This window comes from Cervus elaphus, chromosome 5 (assembly GCF_910594005.1).
Source record: "Cervus elaphus chromosome 5, mCerEla1.1, whole genome shotgun sequence".
NCBI classification, from domain to species: Eukaryota; Metazoa; Chordata; class Mammalia; order Artiodactyla; family Cervidae; genus Cervus; species Cervus elaphus.
Window position 1 is genome coordinate 2,361,245 of NC_057819.1, and position 16,635 is coordinate 2,377,879.

The 16,635-nt window shown below is 49.6% G+C and overlaps 1 protein-coding gene, 1 pseudogene and 2 gene segments (V, D, J or C); all 4 read right to left on the reverse strand.

Moving 5' to 3' along the window:
- Positions 1-16,635, reverse strand: part of LOC122693629 — a 463,707-nt gene that overhangs the window by 311,295 nt on the left and 135,777 nt on the right.
- LOC122693633 overlaps positions 1-16,635 on the reverse strand; it is a 415,920-nt pseudogene that overhangs the window by 304,944 nt on the left and 94,341 nt on the right. The gene's annotated exons all lie outside the window — the stretch shown is intronic.
- The window catches only part of LOC122693634 (immunoglobulin lambda-1 light chain-like), a 473,571-nt gene that overhangs the window by 299,677 nt on the left and 157,259 nt on the right, over positions 1-16,635 (reverse strand). The gene's annotated exons all lie outside the window — the stretch shown is intronic.
- LOC122693637 lies at positions 11,193-12,019 on the reverse strand. The segment is given in 2 exon segments: positions 11,193-11,845; positions 11,955-12,019. Coding segments are annotated over 2 exon segments (390 nt in total).

The window sequence follows — 16,635 nt, forward strand, 5'->3', positions numbered from 1 at the left end:
TGTTGGAACCAGCCCACATAATTACCATAACCAACGTTGCTGCTGCTTCCAGAGCAGGTGATGGTGACCCTCTGGCCCGGGGTCCCGGACACGGAGGAAGGCTGAGTCAGCACAGCTTGGGCCCAGGATCCTGGAAGGGAGAGAGACAGAGATGGTGACTCGGGGGTCCAGGCACGAGAGCAGGGAGCAGGGCCCGTGAGTCTTCAAAGACCCTTCCCCTGTCCCCCCATCCAGTCACCTGTGCAGAGAGCGACCAGGGTGAGGAGAAGAGGGCACCAGGCCATGGTGGACATGGTCAGGGTGTTCTGCCTTCTGTGGCCCCACAGCTGAGCAGAGCGACCCCACACCGCTCCTTCCCCTCTTCATACTCTGAGAGGGGGAGTGGCCTTTCATGCAAATGACCGTCCTCTCCCCCAACTCCCACAATGCTCTGATGACCTCCGGGACCTGGGTCAGCTTCCTGTGCCTTAGGGAGGCCACTTGTGGTCAGACGTGGGGTTGCGTGGGGCTTGGAGGTGGGAAGTCACAGCTGGGAACCATGAGCAGAAAGCACCAGGAAGTACCAGAGGACTGGTCTCTGCTCTCACAGGTCCAGACACTCAGGAAAGGCCTCTGATCGCCCCCTGGTGTCCTGGCACAAACACACATTCTGACCTGGTGATCAGAGCTATTAAGAGTCTGATCCTCTACATAGAAAACCCTAAAGACTCTACCAGAAAATTACTAGAGCTAATCAATGAATATAGTAAAGTTGCAGGATATAAAATTAACACACAGAAATCCCTTGCATTCCTATACACTAATGATGAGAAAACAGAAAGGGAAATTAAGGAAACAATACCATTCACCACTGCAACAAAAAGAATAAAATACGTAGGAGTATATCTACCTAAAGAAACAAAAGACCTATACATAGAAAACTATAAAACACTGATGAAAGAAATCAAAGAGAACACAAATAGATGGAGAAATATACCGTGATCATGGATTGGAAGAGTCAATATTGTGAAAATGAGTATACTACCCAAAACAATCTATAGATTCAATGCAATCCCTATCAAGCTACCAACGGTATTCTTCACAGAACTAGAACAAATAATTTCACATTTTGTATAAATACAAAAAACCTTGAATAGCAAAAGCAATCTTGAGAAAGAAGAATGGAATAGGAGGAATCAACCTGCCTGACTTCAGGCTCTACTACAAAGCCACAGTCATCAAGACAGCATGGTACTGGCACAAAGACAGAACTATAGATCAATGGAACACAATAGAAAGCCCAGAGATAAACCCACTTACCTATGGACACCTTATCTTCGACAAAGGAGGCAAGACTATACAATGGAAAAAAGAGAACCTCTTTAACAAGTGGTGCTGGGAAAACTGGTCAACCACTTGTAAAAGAATGAAACGAGAACACTTTCTAACAGCACACACAAAAATAAACTCAAAATGGATTAAAGGTCTAAATGTAAGACCAGAAACTATAAAACTCCTAGAGGAGAACATAGGCAAAACACTCTCCGACATAAATCATGGCAAGATCATCTATGACCCACCTCCCAGAATGCTGGAAATAAAAGCAAAAATAAACAAATGGGACCTAATTAAACTTAAAAGCTTTTGCACAACATAGGAAACTATAAGCAAGGTGAAAAGACAGCCTTCAGAAAGGAAGAAAATAATAGCAAACGAAGAAACAGACAAATGATTAATCTCAAAAATATACAAACAACACCTGCAGCTCAATTCCAGAAAAATAAATGAACCAATCAATCAAAAAATGGGCCAAAGATCTAAACAGACATTTCTCCAAAGATGACATACAGATGGCTAACAAACACATGAAAAGATGCTCAACATCACTCATTATCAGAGAAATGCAAATCAAAACCACAATGAGGTACCATTACACGCCAGTCAGAATGGCTGCTATCCAAAAATCTACAAGCAATTAATGCTGGAGACGATGTGGAGAAAAGTTAACCCTCTTACACTGTTGGTGGAATGCAAACTAGTACAGCCACTATGGAGAACAGTGTGGAGAATCCTTAAAAAAACTGGAAATAGAACTGCCATATGACCCAGCAATCCCACTCCTGGGCATACACACCGAGGAAACCAGATCTGAAAGAGACACGTGCACCCCGATGTTTATCGCAGCACTGTTTATAATAGCTAGGACATGGAAGCAACCTAGATGTCCATCAGCAGACGAAAGGATAAGAAAGCCATGGTACATAGACACAATGGAATATTACTCACCCATTAAAAAGAATACATTTGAATCAGTTCTAATGAGATGGATAAAACTGGAGCCCATTATACAGAGTGATGTAAGCCAGAAAGATAAACACCAATACAGATACCAATGCATATATATGGAATATAGAAAGATGGCAACGATTACCCTATATGCAAGACAGAAACAGAGACACAGATGTATAGAAGAGACTTCTGCACTCTACAGGAGAAGGCGAGGGTGGGATGATCTGAGAGAACAACATCGAATCATGTATATTATCAAGTGTGAAACAGATCGCCAGTCCAGGTTGGATGCATGAGACAAGTGCTCGGGGCTGGTGCACTGGGATGACCCAGAGGGATGGAATGGGGAGGGATGTGGGAGGGGGGTTCAGATGGGGAACACATGTAAATCCATGGCTGATTCATGTCAATGTATGGCAAGAACCACTACAATATTGTAAAGTAATTAGCCTCCACCTAATAAAAATAAATGAAAAAAAAAGAGTCAACTTCCCCAAAAGTGGTTTTGAAATTACACCCTTCAGGCTGTGTCTGGATGGGAAACAGCAGCCAACTGTACCTTACCCTGTAGTGTATGTGAGTGTTACACAGTGGATGTGTGACTTTGAGATTTTAAGTGAACCAAAATGTGTTCACGGGTTAGTAAAAGTCTAAGGTCATCACTTAAAATAAATGTCTAAATTTAACTGAAGATGTTGTTGTTAAATCACTAAGTTGTGTGCAACTCTGCTTCTGTTTTAATTTTGCATTGCCATGACACAATTTCTACAACATGATTTTCCTTGTAGCCTGTGTTTTTTAAACAAGATAATTTTAAAGACTTTCTGACACATATGGCATCTCCACTGAGGGATTTTTACATCGTAGCCGGACATTCTATCTGTGAAAACAGGGCAGACTGAGTTATCAGAGCCATGGGTCGGTCTCAGATCTGAGATGAGGGACAGGACATGACACGGCAGGTCGTTGTTCTCAGGACACTCGGACGTGACCATAGGGAGCAAACCTGACTTAGACATGGTCCAGTAGGAGCAGCAGTGATCGCCCCGGGGGCAGAGCCCCAGGAGAGCCTCTGCTTTCCCAGCCGAGGGCCCCAACAGCTTCTCTGCTCACTGTGCATAAAATCAATCCCACAGCAGCTGAGCACAGGCACTCCTCAGCCAGGAATCATTTCCCAGGTCTCAGGACCAGGGTTTCACTCCCCACCTGATTCCTCACTCGATGGCACACAGGACAGTGTGTGAGGTTTCAGGGGCTAAATCAGCCACACGAGGGATTCAAAATCCCCTGGGACACAAGGGGAACCTGGGGAGGAGCACGGAGGGGAAAGCTGGGGTCACACCTGAGAGCCAGAGCCCTGAGGCTTCTCGGGAAGGAAGGGTTAGAGAGGTTCAAGGAGGGGCCGAGGAAGAGAGTGTAAAGTTCAGGAAGATTTGGAAACGTGTCCATGATCTTCTGATAGAGTGAACTGGGTCATCACCATGGAGGGCAACACTGTAGGTCTGTAGAAAGAGAGAGGCCCAGGATCGGGAGGAAAGTCATGAATGAGGGGAGCGGGAGGGCAGGCTCTTAGCAAAGAGATGAGGAGGAGGAGGAGCAGGCGGAGCAGAGCTGGAGGGGTGCAGGGGGTGGGCTCTGGGGGCTCCTCCCCTCCTCTGTTTCTGAGAAGAGGGTGGGGGCTGATGACCACCTCACCCTTCACCCTCAAATTCTGGGTGCTCGTCTCCATGTGCAGCCTCACTCCCAGGAGGAGGCCTGCGGGCCACGGCTCAGAGTTTGTCCCCTGAGAGGAAGGACCTGCTGTCACGTCCAACTCAGGCCACTGAGCCCCTTGCAGGGTCAAGTCAAGCGACAACGTTGGTGTGTTGAGATTTTGCCAGTTCTGAGCTGATAAGCTGCGCCCCTGTGATGAACTCTGCAACGTTCATGGTGTTGAAAGTGTGAGTAAGGGGCTGCTCAGTTGCTTGGTTCTCAATCCTGTCTGACTCTTGGGACCCCATGGACTGTCTCCCGCCAGGCTCCTCTGTCCATGGGATTCTCCAGGCAAGAACACTGAATTGGGTTACCATTTCTTGCTCCAGAGGATCTTCCCAACCCAGGGATTGAACCCACATCTCTTATGTCTTTTGCATTGGTAGGCGGTTCCTTACCACTAGTGACACCTAGGATGCCTTGTGAGGAAGGAGGGGCAGCCTTTTTTCCCCTCACCAAATATGTTACCAATGAACAGATAAATGAATTAAATAATAAATATTACATGTCTTTGATATTATACAGAGAACTTTTTAATTTTCAACCATTGTATTTTCAGCTTATTCTAACAAGCTTGTTCTCCTGATTCCTTTTTTTTCCCTCCCATTTATATCCTTTTCCTTTGGACCCAAGAGTTTTTGTATTTGCTCACCAGATAGATTTGATGATTTGTCCCTAAAAATATCTGTCACCTGATTTCATCATCTGAGGCATCTCAGCATTGCAGTTTATGCTGTCTCACCTCCCTTCAATATTTAGTTTCCTGGTTCTTGATCAAAGTGACAATTTTTACTGGATCTTGGACTGTGTGGAAATTACTTGAAGAAATTCTGTATTCCATTTCCTTTTCCTTTAACAGAAGATCCTTCTGTGGCGGAAGGACAGGGATGTGCATTCACTGCCCACTGACCCAGCAAGGGCGGCACTGACCCCCTGCTCTGTGCTGCTGACTCCGACCTGGGATTTGGGGGCAACTGCTGTCAGCAGCTCCTTCATCCAGGGCGTGTGTGACCACCTCTTGTGAAATGCTGCCCTGGGGAGGGGAGTCGAGCTGAGGGGCCAGCTGTGCTGAGTCAGGGGACACTCAGTCCCCTGGGTTCCATGGTCTCAGGGACTCCAGGAAGGGAGGGGCAAACGCCTTGCCCTGGGAGCCCCATGGCTGTGGGGGAAGCAGAATTTTGTCTCTTTCCACTCTGGCCTGAAGCACTGCTGAAACTTTCAAGCCATCAGACCATGAGAAACAGTAATAATCAGTGTTGTCCTCACCCTGAACTGAAGTGGTCAGAGAGGCCGACTTGCCAGACTTGGAGCCAGAGAATCAATTTGGGAACCCTGAGGGTTTGCTCTTTTCATAGATCAGAGATGTGGGGGACAATCCGGGGAGCCGTTGGTTCCAGCTGACATAATTACCCCCGGTGTCGCTCCTGTTTCCAGTACAAGAGATGGGGACCCTCTGTCCCAAAGTCCTGGACACGGAGGGCAGCTGATTGAGCACAGTCTGGGACCACGATCTTGGAAGGGGGAGAGACAGAGATGGCGACTGTGGGCTTCAGGAAGGAGAGGAGGGAGAAGGGACATGCGTCTTCTCAGGGCCCTTCCCCTGTCCCCCCATCCAGTCACCTGTGCAGAGAGCGACCAGGGTGAGGAGCAGAGGGAACCAGGCCATGATGGACATGGTCAGGGCGTCCTGTCTTCTGTGGCCACACAGCTGAGCAGAGAGTCAACATACCTCTGCTTCCCCTCTTCATGCTCTGAGAGGGGAGGGTCCTTTCATGAAAATGACCCCCCGTTCCCAAACAATTTTCTGACCCCTCCCTGGGCCCTGGGTAGACCCCTGTGCCTGAGAGTGGCCAGTGGGTTCACTGGGGCGGGGCTGTGGGGGTCCCGGGGTGGGAGGTCACACTGGGAGCCAGGAGCAGGGGCCACCAGGCAGCGCCAGGGTCCCAGCGCCCATCCCCCAACAACACTCAGGATCGGCCCCCGCGCGCCCCCTGGTGTCCAGGCCCAGACACACATCCTGCGACCTGGTGACCGGAGCCCCCGGGGCAGACCCTGGCCCTGCTCTGTGCTCTGTCTCAATCTTGCCTTCTGGCCGGGCTTCCGTTCTGTGTCACCTGTGACCTCAGCGCCGTCTGTGGGCTCCCCTCTGACCCTCAGGGTGAGTCTGTACACGGCTCCCTCACAGCTCAGGGTCAGGACTGAGGGGGCGTCAGGCACACGTATTCCTTTAAATCAGGGTCAGGTCAGGACAGTGATGACCCCGTGGATGCAGCCTCCTGACTGTGCAGGACGCGGGTGCTTTCTCCTTCGTTAGAAATGAAGCAGTGCCTTACACACGCACACAGGCACACGCAGATTGCTTTGAGGTGCTTTCCCAGTGAACTATAAGCATTTTGTTTTTATACTCCATGACCCCACTGTAGTAGTTCCTGGTCTCCTCTTTCCTATGTAAGTTAAATAAAACATTTGCCACGTGTTCACTCCCTGTTGTCTTGGGAATCAGAAGCTGCCTTCCTGAGTGAGGCTAACTCTGCTCCCAGCTCCCAGGATGCAGAAGAGAAGGTGACTGGGGGGGCACCATCTGTGTCCAGGTGCCCGGATCATGATCACCCCCATCCTCATCTTTCATCCAAGGATAGGAGCCCGCAGTCATCAAGGAACCTGAGTGACCATATCTGGAGCCAAAAGACCGATCCCGGATCCTGAGGGTTGGGGACCAGCAGGCATCATGGTTTGGGGTCTCTGGCTGGGACCTAATGGTTCCCGGACACCTCACACCGCCAGCTCTGCTGCTCTTTCCAGGACTGGAGGACCTGAGCACTGAACTGGACAATGGGCCCGGCTGACGCAGCGCAGACTGTGCTCAGGACTCTGTGCTCAGTGGGGAGGGGACAGGTGGCACGTCACTCCTGCAGAGCCTGACTCTGAGCAGGCAGAGTGACCCTTCTGTGGTGTCAGGATCCATCATCCTTCCTTCTGACATCTAAGGGCTCTGCCCCGTCCCCTCTGCTCATACCCCCTCCTGCTTCTCAAGGGAAAGCAGGTATAAGGAAGCAGCACTATAAATAATGAAGGGCTTGCACTATCTGCCTACTCAATGCCTTCGTGGAAGAAAATATTTCACTCCTGTTCAAATTTTCCTTTGTATTTCTACTGAAAGTTTATCATTGCCATACAAACATGGTAAAAGGTTATGCTTTTAATTTTACAGCTTGAAACAGATTAACAAACACTTTTTTTTAATTATTTGTATTAGTTGGAGGCTAACTACTTTACAATATTGTAATTGTTTTTGCCATACATTGACATGAATCAGCCATGGATTTACATGCATTCCCCATCCTGATTCCCCCTCCATCCTCCCTCCCCACCCCTTCCCTCTGGGTCTTCCCAGTGCACCAGCCCTGAGCACTTGTCTCATGCATCCAACCTGGGCTGGTGATCTGTTTCACGCTTGATAATATACATGTTTCGATGCTGTTCTCCCAAAACATCCCACCCTCGCCTTCTCCCACAGAGTCCAAAATTCTGTTCTGTACATCTGTAACACACACTGTGAACTACTTTTCAGTTCAGTTCAGTCCCTCAGTCGTGTCCGACTCTTTGTGACCCCTTGAATCACAGCACTCCAGGCCTCCCTGTCCATCAACCATCTCCCGGAGTTTACCCAAACTCATGTCCATCCAGTTGGTGATGCCATCCATCCATCTCATCCTCTGTTGTCCCCTTCTCCTCCTGCCCTCAATCCTTCCAAGCACCAGGGTCTCTTTCGGTGAGTAAGCTCTTCGCATCAGGTGGCCAATGGATTGGAGTTTCAGCTTCAGCATCAGTCCTTCCAATGAACACCCAGGACTGATCTCCTTTAGGATGGACTGGTTGGATCTCCTTGCAGTCCAAGGAACTCTCAGGAGTCGTCTCCAATACCACAGTTAAGAACCATCAATTCGTCTCTGCTCAGCTTTCTTCACAGTCCAACTCTCACATCCATACATGACCACTAGAAAAACCATAGCCTTGACTAGATGGACATTTGTTAGCAAAGTAATGTCTTTGTTTTTTAATATGCTATCTAGGTTGGTCATAAATTTCCTTCCAAGGAGTAAGCGTCTTTTAATTTCATGGTTGCAAGCACCATCTGTAATGAGTTTTGGTTATATAATTTTAAAATTCTATAGTACTTTTAATAATTGTGAACTTGAAGATTTTTGTATTCATTCTCATTTATTTTCAGCATAATTAATTCTCATATTAATTCTTCATTTCAAAATATTTTCACATATTTTTTAACTTCTATTATTGATTTGCCAAACTTACATGGAAGTGAAGGTCTGGGAAAAACATTCCCCCACCCGGTGCGCGCATGACTCCACGTAACCCCACTAGACCAGGCTGTCAGCACCCCATATGTTTCAGGGCATCTTCACTTTCTGGGACCAGCAAAAGCAGCTGTGGAGAAAATCTATGAGTGTGTGTGTGATTGGTGGGGGGTTTGATGGGGGTGGTCCTTGTTTTCTCTGTTCAGGGTTTACGGGGGTGGTTCCATTTTAAGCCTTGGAAATGCCACCTTGAATTTCAGGATCCCTGAAATCACGCTGACACCCTCTTCTGTTAGAGCAGCACCCAACTCATAATTCTCAACAACAGGTTGCAGGTCACAAAGGCACTCTTGGTGGAAAGGTGACCCCAGGTGCCCACTGAAGGGGAATCTCAGAACTCCCGCGCTCCTGGAGTTCAGGAACCTCTTGCTGCACCTCCCCTTCTCAGACATATCAGCTTATCTGGGACTAGAGGAGGATGGTTCCAGGGCTGTTTTTTCCTCTATGTCTTTTCTCATAGTTTCTATTTCTTTGGTAGAACTTCCTCCCTTGTGCTTCATGGCAGGTGAAGACCGTGTTTGCAGGGAGAATTGTGATCCATTTGGGAATGATTGTTACCTTTTGATTATCGGAGTATAGCTGCTTTACAAGGATACTGTGGTGTTGGAGAAGACTCTTGAGAGCCCCTTGGACAGCAAGGAGAGCAGAGCAGTCAATCTTTAAGGAAATCAACCCTAAATACTCCTGAAAGGACAATGCTAAAGCTGAGGCTGCAATACTTTGGCCATCTATGTGAACAGCCGACTCATTGGAAAAGACCTTGATGCTGGGAAAAATAGAGGGCAGGAGGAGAAGGGGATGACAGAGGATGAGATGGTTGGATGGCACCACCAACTCAATGGACTTGAAGTTGTGCAAACACCAGGAGATGGTGAGGGACAGAAAGCCCGGCGTGTACAGTGCATGGGGTCACACAGAGTCAGACACGACTTTGTGACTGAAGTGCAGCAAGCTGCGTTCCACTGTTGTGCTCTGTTCAGTGACTGTATCGTAGTGACACTCAGTGTTTGGAACTAAAGCCTGGGGTACCTGCTCAATGTGTCTGTGGTTGCTCTTGCATGCTTGTCATTTTCAGCGCACAGACTTATGATCTTCCTCATATTTGTCTTAGAGTGTTTTATATTGATTGCACCATACTCGTTAGTGTTTTTATTTTTAGAAACTAGAGATTCATTACTGAACTACAAAATACAATTCACTTCTGCATGTTGACTTTTATATCACAAAATCCCAAGTGAAACACTCACAGAAGCCTGTCTTATTGACCCCTTGACCCTGATTTGGGCCTGGCTAGAAACCACCTCTTCTGGGCTCAACCATGGTCTCCACTGAAAGGTTTTTATCTTAACAAGCTATGTTTGTCCAAGAAAACTGCATTGAATAACAGTATTTTAGCAATCTAAAAGCTGAATTGAAGCAAAAGATAAGAATATTATCAAATCTGCCGGTTGGAGGAAAATAAGTTCCTTGTCTAACATCTGACAATTGAAGTCACCCCCTGAACTAGATTTCCTCCGAGCCACGAGCAGGCGTGAGTGGAGGTTTTCCTCTCACTTCCTCCCTGGTCTGAAGCGCCGTGTAAGCATTAGTGCCGCCATGCCCCACAGCACAGACAGAGTCGGCCTCGGGCTCGGGCTGCAACCCAGAGACGAGCAGGAGCCCTGCGTTGGCTGAGGCGTCTTTGGATCCAGAGAATCTGCTGGGGACTCCAGAACCTTGGTTCTTATGGGAGTCTGACTTGACCCTCAGGAGGTACCATGGAGGGCTTCCTGGCTTCTGCTGGAACCAAGATAAGGAGAAATCACCAATATTGTAGCCACTGCTCAGGGTGCAGGAGAGTCTGGCTGATGCTCCTGGAGACGCAGAGAGGGAGGCGGGCTGAGTCAGCACAGGCTGGAAGAGGGAGGCTCATCCTCTCCCCCAGCCTCTGCTGGAGGAGGGGCTGCCAAGCAAATAGGGCTCCACCCAGGGCCCGCCCAGCCCCTCCTGGAGCCCTGGTGGTGGAGCTCAGCTCACAGCCCAGACTAGGGAGTCCCTGGGAGGAAGCCCCTGCTGAGACCACATAGGTCCCTGCTCAGGGGTCTCTGCAGCCAGAGAGGACGCACCGCTGCGTTCCCTCAGGAGCACAGGCCCCTAGGCCAGCTCCTAGAGTGAGGGGTGTTCCCTGAGCAGCTGAGCAGGGACCCCAGGGCACTCCCAGCGCTCCCCCTACTGGTAACATGTGAGAGAAAGCTTGCAGAAAAGGGGGATGACATTCATACTTCTCTGAACAAGTATAGCACTGGCTCTAGTAGAGAAAAGATTTAAAAACAGGCTGCAAAGCTTAGGGAAAAAATAACATTTTTCGTGAAATTATTCCACAAAAAGACACAATGTATTCTTATTTACCATATGTAACATACTTCAGCAATTACTTGCTTCCCATTGATTTTTTTGTCTACATATTTTTTTAACATTGAAAAACATGAAAAATTTGTGGTTCTTTGAGGAAGTAGTTAAAGTGTTATACATACAACTCATACATAGAACACATAAAAGGGAAATTTACAGGACTTCCCTTGTGTCCAGTGTTTAAGGTTCTAGTTGCCAATGGTGGAGACATGGGTTCAGTACCTGGTCCGGGAAGAGTCCACACTTCACGGAATGACTAAGCAGCAGCCTGGGCCTCAGCTCAGCCCTGTGATGGCCAAGGAGCCCCAGCGCTAGCCTTGAGACCAGGAAACAGAGCAGGGATCCCCAAGGGTCCACTACTACCATCAATGCAGAGAGCTGTTGGGATCAGGACACGTGCTGGACAATGATGCCTCCTGAATCAGACCCAGCTCCACTCTGTTTCTCTGATTCTGACCTGAACCATCATGGACTCTGACCCCAGGGCCTCGGGCATTCAGGACTTTGTGCTCAATTTTAGATAATCAAACACTATGTGGTTGCCATAGAAAAGTCTTGGTGTCGGGACAGAATTAAGATGATCTGAACAGATTTCCTGGACCCAGTTCCAGGTGTGGGGCTCAAACCACAGTTTTAAATCAAAGAAACAACAGAAGTGTCTGCATTGGCAGAAGATGCTTCAGCCCCGAGAGGCCCATGTCTGCAGCAGAGCAGGTTTTTCTCTCACTTCCCCCCTGCCTGGACCACTGTGCCATCATTGCTGCTAGTGTCATAAGCTGCCCAGTAATAATCCACCTCATCCTCAGCCTGCAGCGAACTGATGGTCAGGGTGGCTGTGTTCCCAGACCTGGAACCGGAGAATCGGTCGGGGACCCCTGAGACTTGACTGGTTTCACCATAGATGAGGGTTCTGGGGCCCGATCCTGGGATCAGTTGGTACCAGCTACCATAACCATGCCCGATGTGGTTGCTGCTCCCAGTGCAGGAGATGGTGACCGTCTGACCCAGGGACCCGGACATGGAGGGCGGCTGAGTCAGCACAGCCTGCGCCCAGGATCCTGGAAGGGGGAGAGACAGAGATGGTGACTCTGGGGTACAGACACAAGAGCAGGGAGCAGGGCCCATGTATCTTCCCAGGGCCCTTCCCCTGTCCCCGCATCCAGTCACTTGTGCAGAGAGCGACCAGGGTGAGGAGCAGAGAGGACCAGGCCATGGTGGACATGGTCAGGGCGTCCTGCCTTCTGTGGCCCCACAGCTGAGCAGAGCGTCCCCACACCGCTCCTTCCCCTCTTCATACTCTGAGAGGGGAGGGTCCTTTCATGCAAATCACCCGCCCCCCCTCCCGAAACCCCCAGCTCCCTGACCCAACCCTGGGCCCTGGGTCAGGTCCCTGTGTCTGAGGGAAGCCAGGGCGTGGGTAGGGGCAGGCTGTGGGCCGCCCAAGGGTGGGAGGTCACAGCTGGGCGCCCTGAGCAGAGGCCCCCGGGCAGTCAGGGCTGGGCCCAGTTCTCACCCCTGACACTTAGGAGCAGCCCCTGCGCACCCCCGGTGTCCAGGCGCAGACACACATCCTCTGACCTGGTGACCAGGGTCCCTCAGGGACAGCGCCTGCCCCTGCTCTGTGCTCTGTCCCCGCCTTCGGTTCAGGTCAGGCGCCCCTTCCGGGCCCCTTGTGACCTCAGGGCCAACTGTGGGCTCTCCGCAGACCCTTCATGACGAGAGTCTCCACTTCTCTCTTGGCTGCTCCGGGGTTGGGGTGAGGGGGCGTCTGGGACATAAATTCCTCTCAGATCAGGATCAGATCAGGGCCACTCTGTTCCCAGGGAGGCCCGTCCCTGTCTGTGCAGCACAGGGGTCCCTTCTCTTTGGGGCCCCTCCCTGGTGGCCAGAGCTCTCCTTCCTCTGTGTGTGCCCTCAGCCCTGAGGAGGAGGGGAGGAGGGTGTGGGGAGAGGCCTGGGGTGTGACCCTGAATTCCTAAACGCCTGGGTCTCTACTGTGAATGAGCCTTTCCACACACTGGGCCCCGTGTTCAAGTCCTGTCTTCTGAGGGGACCCCTCCTGGGCGTCTCTCCCGCAGGCACAGGGCACAGGCTGCAGGGACCAGGGCTGGTGATGGGCCTGGCAGTGTTTAATGAGACTCTGAAGGGCTCTGAGCAACTTCTGTTCCCAGAGAGTCTGATACGTGATGGCTGTTAGGATCAACCCTCCCAAATAGTGGGCTTGAGAAGATACAGTCAGGGACTGTTCTCCTGGGAAAGACCAGCTGGCTGGACTTTGCCCTGCTCGGCGTGTGCGTGTTACACTGCAGATGTGTGACTTTGAGATTTTAAATGTATCAGAACATGTAAATGGATTACCGAAAATCTAAGGTCAGCACTTAAAATAGCTGCATGAAGTTTTTCAAGGAAATCATATGTTCTATTTTAATTTTGCATTGACAAGGGTACCATTCTTCTTCTTCTTGTTTAGTCTCTAAGTCATCTCCAGTTCTCTGGGACCAGATACACTGTAGCCCGCCAGGCTCTTCTGTCTATGGGTTTTCCTAGGCAAGAATACCGGAGTGGTTTCCATAATTATTTTTGGAAGTTCTCTCCTTTTATTGAGGACATTATAATTCAATGACACTGCATGTATCCTATGAAACTTTATTTCTTAACAGATGATATAGAATTTTTACAAACATATTTGCATTCTTAATTTTTTTTTTTTTTTTTTTGGTGTCTGAGTGAGGCAGGGCTGGTTCCAGCCTCTTTCTGCCACTTATTACAGTTCCACTGGGAAATTTTTATCTCTGAGCAGAGATTTCTGTCTGTAAACAGAGAGGGCTGAGGTATTGAACCATCAGTCAGTCTCAGATATGAGAGGAGGGACAGACCATGAAGATCAGATCTGTTGTTCTTGGGAGGCTCAGAAGTGACCATAGGAGGTTAATCAGAGTTACAGGTGGTCCAGGAGAAGCAGCAGGGATGGCCCCGCGGGGAGGGCTCAGGGGACGTGTTAGTCTCACTTCCTTGTGCGTCTGGAGCACCTTGTTAGTATCTGTGCTCCTGTGACAGGCTGAACAGTAAATGGTCAGCCTGGTCCTTGGCTGCAGCCCCGAGGTGAGCAGGAGCCCTGCGTTGGCTGAGGCAGCCTTGGATCCAGAGAAGCGACTGGGGACCCCGGAGCCTTGATGCTTACTGGAGTCTGAATAGAACCTCAGGAGTTACTGAGGAGGCCCCCCTGACCTCTGCTCGTACCAGGATAAAGCATAGGCGCCACCACTGTAGCCGCTGCTCCGGGTGCAGGAGAGTCTGGCTGATGCTCCCGGAGACGCGGAGAGGGAGGCGGGCTGAGTGAGTCAGCACAGGCTGGGAGACCGAGCCTGCAGACACAGACACGGGGGAGACGGGGCAGGAGCTGCGGGAAAGGTTCCCGGAGTCTGCGCCCCGGGGGCTGATGCAGGCCGGGACCGAGCCCCGGTGCGCGGGGCCGTCACTACCTGTGCAGAGAGGGGAGCTCGAGCAGGAGAGGAGGCCAGGCCACGGTGCCCACAGGACCCTGGTCCCCACAGAGGGCTGGGCTGCCCCAGGCCTCCTGTTCTCCCCCAGCCTCTGAGAGGAGGGGCTGCCAGGCAAATGGTGGCCCACCCAGGGCCCACCCAGCCCCTCCTTGAGCCTGGGTGCTAGAGCTCAGCTCACAGCCTTCCTCCTTGGGAGCCCTTGGGAGGAAGCACACGCTGAGACCACAAAGGTTCCTGCTCGGGGCCCTCTGCACCCGGAGTGGACATACTGCTGTGTCCCCCTAGGAGCTCAGGCCCCGCCCCCCGCCGAGCTCCTGGAGTGAGGGGTGCGCCCTGAGCAGCTGTGCAGGGACCCCAGGGCAGTCCCACAGCGCCCCCTGCAGGCCGCAGGGCACCACTTCAGTGTGGATCAAAGTCCTGTGGCCCAAACAGATTCTTCCTTCATCTAGTCCCTGTCTCCATTCACACGCCCATGATCTGGTTCCCAATACAGGGATTCTTTTGTCCCGAGCCTGACTGTATAGTGTCCTCATTTCCAAAAGCAGGTCTTGTCCATGGAAGGTGCAAAACTGCGTGTGCACAACCCCTGAAGGTTCGAGAACACTCTCCCCCGAGTACTGGCTAGAAAGGTTAACTGATCCAGGGGTGCGTCAGGGCAGCTGTCCACAGCAAGGGGACCCTGAGCTGGCCTGAAGGACATGAGGAAGTGTTTTGCGCAACGGTTTAGACAGAGTTCTTCAGCAATAAGCACAAGGTCATATTTCAAACATGGAAATTCTGCAAACATTTCAAAAGTCAAGCCACGCTTTCAGAATTTTCATGGAGATTAGATTGACTTGTGAATATCTATTAGTCTGGCTGCTTTACCATTTAGCAGCAACCTGGGTAAAACTTTCTCTAGTCATGAGTGACAGTTGGAGTTTTCTTGATTATGTCATATTTATTACTAGGACTTTGCCTGAAAGATGATACAGTTTCTCTGTTTTATGAACAGAACTTTCTTCCTGAGCTTTCTCTTGCCCAATATTGCAGTTTAGCAGAATGCTGGACTGTGCCTGAGCTTTTGAATGTAGAATCCATCACTTCCTTAAGGTGTCCTGTACGCATATTTGCTTCATTTGTGCAAATGGTCCCCTATCATCCAGACACACAAGAATTCTCAGAGTAAATGACCTGTGAGCTTGATCACTCACTCCCACGGGTTCCCTCCTCAAGACATCAGAGTTAAATCCCCGAAGTTGAGCTATATTTTATTAGGTGTTAATTTGAAGGATTTAAATCTACAAAACTTCTATACCCTAGCCCAGTTCCTGGGTGAAAGGTGCTCCCTCAGCAGGTTTGCAGGGACCCCACGGCAGTCCCACACCCTGGGGTTCCACATTTAACCCAAATGTGGTTACATGTTACCCCGTGCTCGAGACATGTAGAAATGAGGTGTGTTTTTTTTTTAATCACCAGAAAAGGGGGAATAAAATCATACTTCCCTAGGAAGTTACAACCTTAGCCTAGTAGAGAAAATAAGTAAAGACATTAAGTCTTTCAGGAAAAATAGGAAATTTTTTCATTGAATTACTCCACAAAAGACATAATATATACTTATTTATGAGAAGTATTTAACCAACCAGAAATATCCAACAAACTTCAGTAATTACATTGTTCCTAAAGTTTTGCTTTGTATGTTTTTTTAATCAAACATTGAAAAAGATATTAAAGTTCCTAGTTCCTTAAGAAAGCAGTTTAAGTTTTGTATATTAACCTGAAAATAGAACACATAACAGGGAACAATATAAACCACTCTCAATAAATATTTATCCAAATACTTTAAAGAAAAAGTTAACAAAGAAATGCCAGTGTCAGTTTCAGTAACTGATACTCTTATCAAGTGCTAGTGTTTTCCACATACAAGTTTGTTTTCTATGAGGATATTTAAAAACTAAACTTCACACTACTACCAGTAAAAGCCACATCAAAGCAGCAACAATAGCAGCCTTTGTAGTATGCCAGGACACGCTTTACACACACACTTCACTCCGCACAGGTCACCCTGTGAGGCCTCTGCCCGCAGTTGGGTCTTGTCCTGTGCACAGACTCTCCCAGGAGCCACCTCCTCCTTGGAGACAACTTCTGATTCCTCACCTTCCAGCAACCCCTCCCTGACCCAGACTCCACCAGGACCCCACATGGACCAGGAAGTGGGACCCGAATCTGAACCTTGTGGTGAGGGAGCAGGACCAGGAGCTCCTGGAGATGGGCTTCACAGGGACGAGGGTTCCCATCAGGTGGGACAGTTTGCCCAGTGTCCTGGAGCCCTGAGTGGTTTCCTTGTTGTCTGGCCCAGCACCCTG